General features: G+C 38.7%; 1 protein-coding gene across 1 annotated transcript in view; it reads left to right on the top strand.

The window, feature by feature from the left end:
• Positions 1-12,199, top strand: part of LOC112570126 (titin-like) — a 149,833-nt gene extending 137,634 nt beyond the window's left edge. The window contains 20 exon segments of the mRNA XM_025248372.1: positions 632-937; positions 1,110-1,415; positions 1,549-1,851; positions 1,977-2,282; positions 2,717-3,022; positions 3,518-3,820; positions 4,274-4,579; positions 4,817-5,122; positions 5,307-5,609; positions 6,171-6,476; positions 6,937-7,242; positions 7,497-7,799; positions 8,161-8,463; positions 9,148-9,753; positions 10,199-10,389; positions 10,512-10,623; positions 10,839-11,144; positions 11,328-11,488; positions 11,726-11,865; positions 12,066-12,199. Coding sequence (XP_025104157.1) covers positions 632-937; positions 1,110-1,415; positions 1,549-1,851; positions 1,977-2,282; positions 2,717-3,022; positions 3,518-3,820; positions 4,274-4,579; positions 4,817-5,122; positions 5,307-5,609; positions 6,171-6,476; positions 6,937-7,242; positions 7,497-7,799; positions 8,161-8,463; positions 9,148-9,753; positions 10,199-10,389; positions 10,512-10,623; positions 10,839-11,144; positions 11,328-11,488; positions 11,726-11,818 — 5,432 coding nt within the window. The 3' untranslated portion in view covers positions 11,819-11,865; positions 12,066-12,199.
• Positions 12,200-13,200: the final 1,001 nt, after the last annotated feature.

Here is a 13,200-nt window from a genome sequence, read left to right as displayed (position 1 = left end):
CCAGACTATGTCACTCTAGAATGGAAACCACCAGCAGAAGATGGAGGTGCCAAGGTGACCCATTACCGTGTGGAGAAGTGTGAGGAAACCAGTGAGGAGTGGGTGAAGGTGGAGGATGTCAAATCCCTTGACACAGCCTACAAAGTGACAGATCTCAAGGAAGGCGTGGGGTACTACTTCTCAGTGTCTGCAAAGAACGAGGTTGGCTTTGGTGATGCATGTGAAACATCAGCTGCCATCACACCCAAGAAACCTGAAGGTAGGAAGAATTGTTGTTTAAAGTTTATTGCTGAACATGATGGAAAAGAAATTTATGAAGTAAATTTTAAATCACATGAATTTAAGTCCTCCTACATTTTTTGCAAGCAGTGTGTATGCTTGTTTATTTGTGTGTACAAATAAATGTTAAGTGTGGGAACATTACATTGGAGAAGAGTAAGCAAGTTGATAAATGTGTACGTGAGTCTTTAAAATAACAAGTGAATGACTAAGCATCTGTTGGAAAGAACACAAAATGCAGGTCTTTACAACCTGTTTGATGTCCATTGCAATATTACAAGAATATTTAAGTAATTTCACCAAATGTTGTGAAATATCTTAAAATCACATTTATTTGCAAAATTAATTTCAGGTCCCCCAGGCCCACCAACTGCTCCACTCAATGCAGAGGACATGGACAAGACATCAGTGACTTTGTCCTGGAAACCTCCAACAGAAGATGGAGGATCTCCTCTCACAGGCTACATTTTAGAACGCCGAGAATCCACTCGCACCACCTGGACCAAACTGGACCGCATAGGACCAGACACACTGTCATACAAAGCACTGAACCTGATAGAAGGCAATGAATACTTCTTCCGTGTTTCAGCTGAGAACAAACATGGAGTCAGCTCACCACTGGAGACAGACTCTGCTGTAAAGCCCAAGAGTCCATATGGTAAGTTAGGTGACTTCAGTTTCTTTTTCTCTGTTACCTAGCATGCTTTACTCCTGGTCACAAATTAAAAAAAAAAAAATTGACAAATAACAATACATGAAATTTAGAATCCAGACTACCAGTAGCAGGTAGATGTTTGCTTATCTGAGCTTAATATGTCCCTAACAATTAGATGTACCTAGCAAGCCTAGAGGACCACTGGAGATCAGTAATGTAACAGACAAGTCTGCTGACCTGAAGTGGAATCCACCAGAAAGTGATGGAGGCAGTCCACTGACAGCTTACATCATTGAGGTGCGTCCAGACTCCAGATCCACATGGACAAAGGCAGGAAGTGTGGATGGCAGTAGTACCACCTTCACTGTACCTGACCTCAAAGAGGGAACAGAATATCACTTCCGGGTCATGGCTGTCAACGCAGAGGGTCAGAGTGCTCCACTGGAGGCTGTCGACACAGCTAAACCAGCAAAGAAGAAAGGTGAGCTGGAAAAACATCTTGAAGTGTTTTTAGTTTTTATGATTGTAAGTTTCTGACACATGACTGGAATGTCCATAGTTCATGATATGCAGACATATTTTTATGCTTTATTTCTTGTCTACAAACATTTCAGTTCCACCTGGTCCTCCCAGAGATCTGCGAGCAGCACGTGTTGGTCCAGACTATGTCACTCTAGAATGGAAACCACCAGCAGAAGATGGAGGTGCCAAGGTGACCCATTACCGTGTGGAGAAGTGTGAGGAAACCAGTGAGGAGTGGGTGAAGGTGGAGGATGTCAAATCCCTTGACACAGCCTACAAAGTGACAGATCTCAAGGAAGGCGTGGGGTACTACTTCTCAGTGTCTGCAAAGAACGAGGTTGGCTTTGGTGAAGCATGTGAAACAGCAGCTGCTATTACACCCAAGAAACCTGAAGGTATTATGCAGAGCTTTATACAGTTGCTGTTTTAATTTAAAATTGGGTATTTTGTTTTAATCTCATTACAAAAGTAATGAATATAGACTAAATTACTAATGCAGAACAATTTGCCAATGTTTAAGGTCCCCCAGGCCCACCAACTGCTCCACTCACTGCAGATGACATAGACAAGACATCAGTGACTTTGTCATGGAAACCTCCAACAGAAGATGGAGGATCTCCTCTCACAGGCTACATTTTAGAACGCCGAGAATCCACTCGCACCACCTGGACCAAACTGGACCGCATAGGACCAGACACATTGTTATATAAAGCACTGAACCTGATAGAAGGCAATGAATACTTCTTCCGTGTTTCAGCTGAGAACAAACATGGAGTCAGCTCACCACTGGAGACAGACTCTGCTGTAAAGCCCAAGAGTCCATTTAGTAAGTTAAAGCATCACTTTCGTTTATTTATTTATCATTGGGTTTATTTAATGTTGTCATTCCTTGAATAAGGATCAGTTAAAGATATACATTAATAAAACTGCATGTGTGTGTGTTTGTGTGTGATAAAGGTCCTTTTATTTATTTTATTTTTGGTTACTATTAAGGGAGGCATTAAAAACCACACTTTTTTTGGCACCGGTGCTTATAGTATGTCCCTCACTATTTTAACTTCCTTAACCCTGTGTGGAGTCAGGTACCCATTCCTGACAGCTGGGTTGACTGGGAAAATCTGATGCACCATGAGTATTCAACTGGTATGCCCTATGATTCTAACCATTCAGTTATTCACTTCCCCAGTATGTATGTGTGTGTATATATATATAATTTTGTATTTTTTGGCTCTATATAACCCAATATCTTTTCATTATCAGATGCACCTAGCAAGCCTAGAGGACCACTGGAGATCAGTAATGTAACAGACAAGTCTGCTGATCTGAAGTGGAATCCACCAGAAAGTGATGGAGGCAGTCCACTGACAGCTTACATCATTGAGGTGCGTCCAGACTCCAGATCCACATGGACAAAGGCAGGAAGTGTGGATGGCAGTAGTACCACCTTCACTGTACCTGACCTCAAAGAGGGAACAGAATATCACTTCCGGGTCATGGCTGTCAACGCAGAGGGTCAGAGTGCACCACTGGAGGCTGTAGACACAGCTAAACCAGCCAGAAAGATATGTGAGTGCTGCTTCAAAACATTAACTAATAGCTTAGTTTGGAAAATTTAGAAATGTTGCTGCTTTCTTATTCCCAGTTGTAACTTACAAATTAAATTTATTTTGGACTGCTCTCATAATTTTCTTTCTTTTTTACTATTGAACTATATTTACAGTACGATACATTATTTATTGCCTACTTCAGTTTATAACAAAGATAGAAATTTTCCTTTGTTGGAAGCTCTCATAAGTAATAAACTAAACAGAATAAAATCATATTCCATACACCCATACAATTACTACACTCACACTCAAAATTTGAGTACTATTTAATTTTAATACCAGAATTTGTACCTGAATCATCTGTTTGAAACCCTATTTAATGAGATAAAGAGAAATGATGAACAGACATGTATATAAACATCTAAAAAGGAAAGTGAACAAAGATGTGAAGGAGTTATGATCGATGAAGATTCAAATTAATGACTTTGCATAAACCTGCACTCTGTTTTTACAGCACTCCCAGGCCCTCCAGAAGGTGTGCATGCTGCTCGTGTGGGTCCTGACTATGTCACTCTAGAATGGATGCCTCCTTCAGATGATGGAGGGTCAAAGATAACAGCTTATCGTATTGAAAAATGTGAGGAGACAAGTGAAGAGTGGGTGAAAGTCGAGGACATCAAGTCTTTGGACACAGCCTACAAAGTGACTGGTCTTAAGGAAGGTGTTGGGTATTTCTTCTCAGTGTCTGCCAAGAACCAGGTTGGCTTTGGTGAACCATGTGAAACAGAGGCAGTTATCAAACCTAAGAAACCTGAAGGTGAATATGTGTATCAAGTCTTATTTAAATAGTAATTGACATTTTGAAGTAGTACTTCATTATCTGTTGTGTTTAGGAGCTGACACATGCAATATAAAACACTTGGCAGTGGGATATAAAAGGAACATTAGCATGTATGGAACCTAACATTTTGGAATTTTACGATTCTTAAGGGATTTTACATTCAGCAGAATTAAAATCTATTCAGGCAATAATATCTCTGAATGCATGCAGTCTCTAACACTTGATGTCTTTTATTTTGGATTTTGCCATCGGTTATCTATTAGTAGTGTATTTAAATAGCAATAAACTTCAGACATATACAAATCTTCACAGCTTCTATGATATAGTTCGTAATTTTAAATGCTCAGAGAGGTTTCTTGACTTCTTAAAGCAGACTAACTACTTATTATTATTAAAATTAGATTACATTTGTGTGTATATCATTTACAGAACGACCAGGGCCACCCACAGGACCACTTCTTGTCTCTGACATTGACTTAACTTCAGCTACTTTGACCTGGCAGCCTCCACAAGATGATGGTGGAGCACCCATCACAGCTTACATAGTGGAGCGCAGGGAGTCAGGGCGCAGCAAATGGACCACATTAGACCACCTAGATGCTGATACTCTCACTCTGAAGGCCATCAATCTTATTGACAGCTGCGATTATTATTTCCGTGTCATGGCTCAGAACAGAATTGGTCTTAGTGAACCTTTGGAGACCGAAAAATCTGTCAAACCTCAGAGTCCTTTCAGTAAGTCTTTATAACAAATAATAACAGAATAAGAGCTTATTTTGTTTTATAAATTGAAGGGTATTTTTTGGAGAGGGGGCAGTGGGCACAAATGGTTTATCATTTCCCTCTCTTGCATTTGTAGAAAGGGAAAATCAATGATAGTAACTGACATTTAGGCATGCCACTTAAAGGAACAGACAAACTAAAGGACTTGATTAAAAAAGATTTCAGTGAGAAATTTTATATCTTAAACAGCAAAGCCATCCAAACCTGTTGGACCACTTGAGATCAGCAATGTGACCGACAAGTCTGCTGACCTGAAATGGAATCCACCAGAAAGTGATGGAGGCAGTCCACTGACAGCTTACATCATTGAGGTGCGTCCAGACTCCAGATCCACATGGACAAAGGCAGGAAGTGTAGATGGCAACAGTACTGCTTTCACTGTACCTGATCTTCAAGCAGATACAGAATACCACTTCCGAGTCATAGCAGTCAATGCAGAGGGTCAGAGTTCACCTCTTGAAGCCAAAGACACAGCTAAGCCTGTAAAGAAGATAGGTGAGTCTTGCCTCATTTTTTATCCTTTACCAGTCTGACAATAACAATGTGATTAGATGCAAAATGAGAAAAAAAATCTATCTGAATATATGCTTTGTACAAACCGTTGATTTGTCTCTTTACTTTTCAGTTTAGAATGTTCAATTGAAAATCATGTAATGAAGTTATTTCTGTCTGTGGTTAGTACCCCCAGGTCCACCTTCAAGTCTCCGTGTCAGCAAGATTGGACCAGATTTTGTTACCCTTGATTGGAAGGCACCATTGGAAGATGGTGGATCCAGAATTTCTGGCTATCGCCTGGAAATATGTGATGAAAGCTCAGATCAGTGGGTCAAGCTTGCTGACCTCAAGGCATTTGATACAAATTTTAAGGTGACAAACCTGAAAGACACTGTCAGCTACCTATTTGCTGTGTCTGCCCAGAATGCTGCTGGCTATGGTGAGCCATGCGAGACAGAGACAGCAGTCAGCCCCAAGAAACCTGAAGGTTTGTAGCAAGTCATACTGTGGAGACCAAATGATGTGTATGTGTGTATGTTAACACAGTTTCATATGCTATAAACAAATTTGATGCATACATGTATTTATCAGAGAAAGGAAATGGGTACTAGGCTTCTTGGGAAAAGATGAATCTAAATTTAAGAGGAACTTAAAAAAAAAAACAGGAATTCATGCAAAATATAGTTAATGGCTGTGTGATATAGGCTACTCTTTATTTTATAATAAGTTATTTTAAAAACATTTTAACATAGTTATGTATATATAGATGTATGATGCAAATGATTTCTAGTGCTTATACCTGTCTACAAATCTGTGTATGATTCATTATATATATATAAAATATAAGTATATATGAATTTATTCTTATTTACAAAAGTTTGTGTCATCCTACACACAATCAGAAACATATCTTATGAGATAAGTAGTCTTGTGCTATTTTGTACTTTAATTCTCTTAAATCTTATATAATTAATAGTGTAATTATTTGTTATTATTTTATATTACTGATTTTATTTTAAATGTTATGACCACATTCATATTTCTTCAGGTCCGCCATCCAAACCAGTTGGGCCACTCAAAGCAAAAGAAATTGAACGCACTTCCATTGCACTCGAGTGGCAGCCACCAACCAGTGATGGAGGTTCTCCTATCGCAGGCTACATTTTGGAAAAACGTGACTCAGGCCGACCAACCTGGACTCGTGTGGAAAAACTTATGCCAAACAAGACATCATACAAGGTTCAGAATCTGCTCGAGGGCTCGGAGTACTACTTCCGAGTCAGTGCAGAAAACAAACATGGAACCAGTGAGCCTCTAGAAACAGAGGTAACAGTCAAGCCCAAGAGTCCATTTGGTGAGTTCTTCATCGATCATTTATATTTCTGTGACCTGATGTCTTGTCACTTTAAAGAATTATGAGCTGACATTATATTCTTTTAGCAGGGTGTAGTTGCAGCCCTATGCTCCACTGGGGGCGACTAGGAAGAAGATTGTATTCTTTTATCATGTGCTAGGTTTTGATTTGACATAAATTTGTGTGAAGTAGAGGGTTGGGAAATGTATTTAAATACATTTTCTTTAAAAGATTATATTTGGTTGACTTGTGTCATCTACAGGGAAGTGTAAAGATGGTGGAAGTGATCTTTATTCCAGCTTTAAAAACAATGAGATTAAAACAATTTTACGTAACATCACAATAAGTCATAAGTCTTGTATGAGAATGGAATCAATATGGTTTGTAATAGAATGTTGAAGATATACACACATGAAGCTGCCTTTAAAAGGAAGACATGGCTTTTTTTCTTTTTTTACAGATAAACCATCCAAACCGACAGGCCCTATCAGATTCTCTGATGTCACAAAGGATTCCATCACTCTTTCATGGCAGCCTCCTGATAGTGATGGCGGCCTACCCATTAACAAGTACAATATTGAGTACCGAGACACACGCAGGACAGCTTGGGTGAAAGCTGGCTCAGTTTCCAAGGAGAACACTAGCTTCACTTGTGCAGACCTGATTGAGGGTAATGAGTATATCTTCCGTGTCACTGCTCTCAACGATGAGGGTGAAAGTCCACCCCTTGAGTCAAAGGAAACCGTGAAACCTCAGAGGGAAATAAGTAAGTTTACTTGACCACATTTGATCAAAAAGGACTATCTAATAAACTTTGTATTTCTTCTGTATTCTTTCTTTTGTTTTCTTGAGAGCAAGTCTCTCAGATTTCTAGGTTTTCGGTGATTATGAAGTAGCTGATCTTAATGTTTCTTTTTATTTTCTTTGCTGTATTTTGGAGAAGATTGTAACTATGTATACCCTAACCCTAACCCAAATTAGTAAAATAAATTAAAACATAATTAACTTTGCATTCCTTAGCAACCCCAAGCAGTCCAGCAAACATCTCCATCAAGGACACAGGAAAGGATTTCATCACTGTAGAATGGTCAGCACCCAAAGACAATGGAGGCTCAAAAGTAACAGGCTACACAGTCATGTACCGAGATGAGGATTCAGATGACTGGACTCAAGCAGGAAGTGTAGGATCTCTGGAGACAAGCTTCACAGTCAAAGATCTGTCTTTGGACAAGAAGTACTATTTTGCTGTGGCAGGTGAAAACAAGAAGGGCTTGGGAGATCGAATAGAGACAACATCTCCGGCATCACCAAAGAAACCACTGCGTAAATAGATTTGTGAAGCTTTTATTTTACCTCTATGTGTTACATGTGTGTCCATCACTTTTAGATTACTTTTAAGATTTGTTTGCTTTCATGTTGAGCAAAATTATGTCATGTTAAATCTTGAAGACAATAGTGTATCCAAGTCAGAAATAAATTCAACACATCAGAGTGTAATATGTCTCCAATAACTTCCAAGAGCAAGTTGATTTGCTTCTTTTTCTGATGATGGCAGAAGCATTTTCAAGAAGAAACGTGCATTCCTGTGTAATGTCTCTATGGACTAAAGAGTAAAATGTCTTTTATAAAAATCCAGTGATTGGTTATAACAAAATCTCAGAGGATGCTGGTTGATTTTCTCCAGAAAAACCATCACCACCAGAAGGTCCCATTAAGTTTACAGACATCCAGCGAACATCTGTTACCTTCACTTGGGGCCCATCACCCTATGATGGAGGCACACCAGTCACAAACTACATTCTGGAAATGAGAGAGACTTGGAAGATAACCTGGTCTCCTGTGACCATAGTAAAACCAGACATCACTTCCTATTGTGTCCAGAATCTGAAAGAAGGAACAGAGTATTTCTTCCGTGTTATTGCTGAGAATGCTGTTGGCAAATCAGAGCCACTGGAATCTGATGGCGTTGTGCCCAAAAACCCCTATGGTGAGAATTAATTTTTCTTTTCTCATTTGTAAAATGCAGTTCTATTAGCTCAGAAGTATTTATTTTCATCCTGATGATTGCATAAATTCTTTACAGTCTGTTCAAAGAATCACTGCTCTAGTTCTTTTAGAGTCTGTATTGGCCATCATATGTAGTTCTTTAAACAAAATGAACATTTTTATGCTGTTTTGCAGAACAAAAAATCACATATGACTAGAAAATGTAAAGAGAACTGAAAAAAGAAAAAGGTTTAGAAAATCATAAATGCCAAAGCATATGTATATTAATCTATTAATTATTATTAATATTTTTATCATTTACTAATACAAATACTTGAACAAATCTATTGTAAAAAATTTCAGTGATCTTAAAAACTGCAGACAACACACTCTAGGGATGTCATGGTCATTATTTTGGTACCATCTGTGGTGTAGCAGAGTATACATAGTGTTTTTTGTGTGTGTTAAGCATGGTCAACAGTATTAAGAGTTAACACATTTTTTTGTGTGTGATGATGGGGGCTAGAATTATTTGCAGATTTTCCACATTCCCCAAACCTTTGTGGATTCGGAAGGCCATCGATACTTATCATTATTTTTTACTCTCTACCGACCTCTTAAAGATGTCAATTTACATCAGTTCTTAAATAATGTAGCTGAACTAATATGATCCACACATTTTCAGCACCTCCAAGTATGCCAGAAGGACCCTTGGAAGCATGTGATATCACAGCTAACAGTTTGACATTGAACTGGAAACCACCATTAACTGATGGAGGTCAGCCTCTTACAGGCTATCTCCTTGAGAGCCGTGATGTCCGTCGTCCAGTGTGGTCTCCAGTTGCCACACTTCCACCTGATGCCACCAGCTACACAGTCAAGAATCTGGTGACCAACAATGAGTATAACTTCCGCATAATTGCCCAGAACTCAGAAGGCAAGAGTGCTCCACTGGAAAACATCAAACCTTTCAAACCAACTCGTGCTGCAGAAGTACCTTCAGTCCCTCGTGGTTCCCTGCAAGTGACAAACTTAACAGACAACTCAGCATCACTGCAGTGGCAGGCTCCAGAGGACAGTGGTGGAGCAGATCTAACCCATTACTTGGTTGATGTGAGCGTTGATGGTGGTGACTGGATAAATCTGGGTAAAGTGGACAGCTACTCCACAAAGTTCCGTTGCCAGGACCTCAAGACTGATGCCACTCATGTCTTCAGAGTATCTGCAGTTAACAAGGTGGGGGTGGGCAAGGCTTTGGAGTCTCAGCCTGTCATCCCTTCAAAGCCACCAGGTAAAGCAAAATAAAATCTTGTTCTGAAGTATTTACAACATTATATAGCTTTCTCTGGGTTTTCCAGTTTCCTCCACCTTGTGTGTATGCATGTGAGAGAGAGATTTGAGTGATGGTGAATGAATTTGTAAGAAACATTTGTGAATGCTCATGAGACTTCATGTATGTAAATGCTTTGAAGCTGCCATTGTTAATGAGGCACGGCACTCAATAAATAAAAATTTTTAGAAAAACAAGAGTTGTGAATTTTTTTAAGACAGAAATGTATTCATTGTTTAAAATAGTAATTTAACAAAAGTAGATCATGTCTGGTGTATGTTCTGGTAATGTCAATCAAAAATATTACCAAAGAACACTTTAGTTTTTGCTTGTTTCTGAATAAAGATATCTTTAGTTACAAGAATTCTGTCCATGGTACCAACCACAGTATCTTATGAAATTACAGAGGCACCAGGAAAACCAGTTGGTCCTTTGGAAGCAATAGATATTCAGAGGACATCGATCACAATCTGCTGGAAGCCTCCTTTGTATGATGGAGGCTCCCCTCTGACAGGCTATATTGTGGAACGACGTGAGGCCAAACGTACGTTGTGGAGTAAGGTGACAACTGTCAAGCCAGACATCACAACTTATCAGGCAAGAATTTATTTATTATGTTTATTTGGTACTTTTTCAAGACTTTTTATCTCCCTGAGTGGCATGATCTTGTATTTCCTGCACATACCTAGTCATGTACTTTTATTTTCTTGCCTCCACAGGTCCAGAATCTGGCCGAAGGCAATGAGTATGTCTTCCGTGTGTCTGCTGTGAACAAAGAGGGTGTCAGCAAACCATTAGAATCAGATGTCTTCATGGCAAGAAGCCCATATAGTGAGAATCTTTGAGTTTTAAAATGGTCATTAATTTTTTTCTAGTTTAACAGTTGTGAGTTAATTTTTCTCATTGATTAAACTCGTGAAGCAAGTTTTAAATCTTAACATTAACTTAATCAATGTATCCACAGCCTGCTTGACTTTGTAGTCACTTTGTATGGTAAGAACACTATAGCTAAAAATACTGTAATCTTCTAAAACTATTTTTCACAGATAAACCAGATGCTCCTGTTGGGCCTCTAAACATTACCAACATCACAGAAGACTCTGCTGATCTGGAATGGAAGCCTCCACAGTCTGATGGTGGTATGCCTCTCACGTCATACAGCATTGAGATGCGAGATGTTCGACGGACCACTTGGCTAAAGGTTGCTGATGTTAAGCCAATGGTGACCACATTCACAGTCCCAAAACTTGTTCTGGATAATGAATATCTCTTCCGTGTGGTTGCTGTCAATGCTGAAGGAGTAAGCCCACCACTGACTTCAACCACTCCTATATCGCCAGTCAAAAAACTAGGTAAGCATAGTGCATGATGTCAGTGTTTGTAAAAGGAGGTAAAAATAAATTTAAAAGGCAGCAGCAGCCAGCAGTTTGTTCTGCTATAATATTACTGTAGGAACATCAGTTTTAGCAGTTTCTGAAAATAAGAGGCATGGAATGCTCTGGCCTGATGGTCAAAGGCTGAAATGATTATTACAGGACCACCCAGTGCCCCTGAGGGCTTACGTGTGAAGAATGTAGGAAAGGACTATGCTGATCTGGACTGGATTCCCTCAAGGTCAGATGGTGGTGCAAAGATCACAGCTTACCGTGTCTACAAGTCAACTGTTCATCCACCTATTTGGGAAGAAGTTGCAAAGGTAAAAGCTTTGCTATATTTAAGTAGTAGGATATCATGATTTGTTGTTTGAAAGAAAGGAGTATAATTTGTTGTTTATAATTTTTATTTTACTTTCTCTGTTAGTAATTATCAGTACTATTCCACTTAAGTAACACACAAAAGGAAGTCATGAGCAGGTCTAGTTACCAAAAATAGATAAGTTTAAACAATGGCTGGCACGAAACAAGCATGGCAGTTCTTTTTTCTGGTGTCACAGGCAAAGCCTTATGACACATCCTACACAGTGACAAATCTGAAAGAAGGAACAGAGTACCTATTTGGGGTGCATCTGAAAATGATATTGGCCTGAGCAAGATAAAAGAAACTGAAATGTTTGTCAAAGCTTCAGTGCCTCTGGTAAGTTCTGCCTATTAAGCATTATTATCCATCACATGTGCATGTTTGTGTATGTGCATGTGTGCAGGCATGCACATTGATGTACACTTGTATATACAGAACATTGACATTTTTCTACTGGAGCTATCAAAATACACTGTGTTTTTAACCATTTAAGCTGGGATAATTTTGGGTGACACAATGTTTTTCAACACATTTTAGAAAAACCATCAGCACCTTTACCACCATTGGAGGTTGTTGACCACACCAGAGAGAGCCTAACACTTTCTTGGCATGCAAGTGAATCAGATGGCGGCTCACCGATCCTTCACTATGTTCTGGAGCAACGTGAAGGATGGAAGACCACCTGGTCACAAGTGGCTAAAGTCCTTCCTGAGGATGAAACGCTGACATACTGCGTAGAGCACTTGAAAGAAGGGCAGGATTATTACTTCAGGGTGTATGCTGAGAATGCCGTTGGTACTTCTCCAGCCATTGAGACGGAGACAGCTTCTAAACCCCGATCACCTTTCAGTAAGTCTGGATTTACTTTTTTGTTTTACTCGTTCATTCATGTTTTATAACATTATTGTTACAATAATCAGACTGATCATAACAGTGAATTTTGCAATTACCACTATCAAAGCTTCAGACTTTAGCTCTTTCATGGTTCAAACCTACTGACATAAAGAGTGGACCTTCGTGCAAGCTATGAGCTAGCCAATTTATGTCCTGATGATGGAGCCCGTTTTCTGCAATAACTGCCAAAAAAAAAAAAAAAGAAAATCTGAAGACTTAACTATTATGGCTTGTTTTGATAGTGGGCTCTTAATTTATTTCAAGATTCACTGGGAAACTTCTTAACTGCACTTTGTTGAATTTTCTTTCACATCTGCGTTCATGCACATAATGATTAATAGAACGTTGCATGTTTGCTTTCTTTATGTTTAAATATATTCTGTTATATAGGATTTTCTTGTGAAAGCAAGGCATGTTTAGCAATTAAAGTATTATGAAGTGGTCTGGATAACATAAGCTTTAAAAGAAAGGAAAGCTATAAGATATTTTATGTAAAAATTACATGGAAGGAAATACATTTTTTTCCCTACTTCTTACTGTAGGTGTAAGTAAAAAAACATTTTCAAAATTTGCAAAAAGTGTGAATCAAATGTGAAATGAAAAGCTCATGTGTCCAGACACATTTGAATATTGTTTATTATTCTTTTTTTATTTATTTACTTTTAATGTTTCTTTATTTATTTAATAATTTCTTGATGTTATATGCATCTCACTGGCTCATGATTTTCACTAAATTTGTTTATGAAACACTGTAACTGTAATATAACCCTTTATGTT

Source organism: Pomacea canaliculata, linkage group LG1 (assembly GCF_003073045.1).
Source record: "Pomacea canaliculata isolate SZHN2017 linkage group LG1, ASM307304v1, whole genome shotgun sequence".
Lineage (NCBI taxonomy): Eukaryota > Metazoa > Mollusca > Gastropoda > Architaenioglossa > Ampullariidae > Pomacea > Pomacea canaliculata.
The sequence above is the reverse complement of the archived record's forward strand: the minus strand, read 5'-3'. Positions and strand labels throughout refer to the sequence as shown.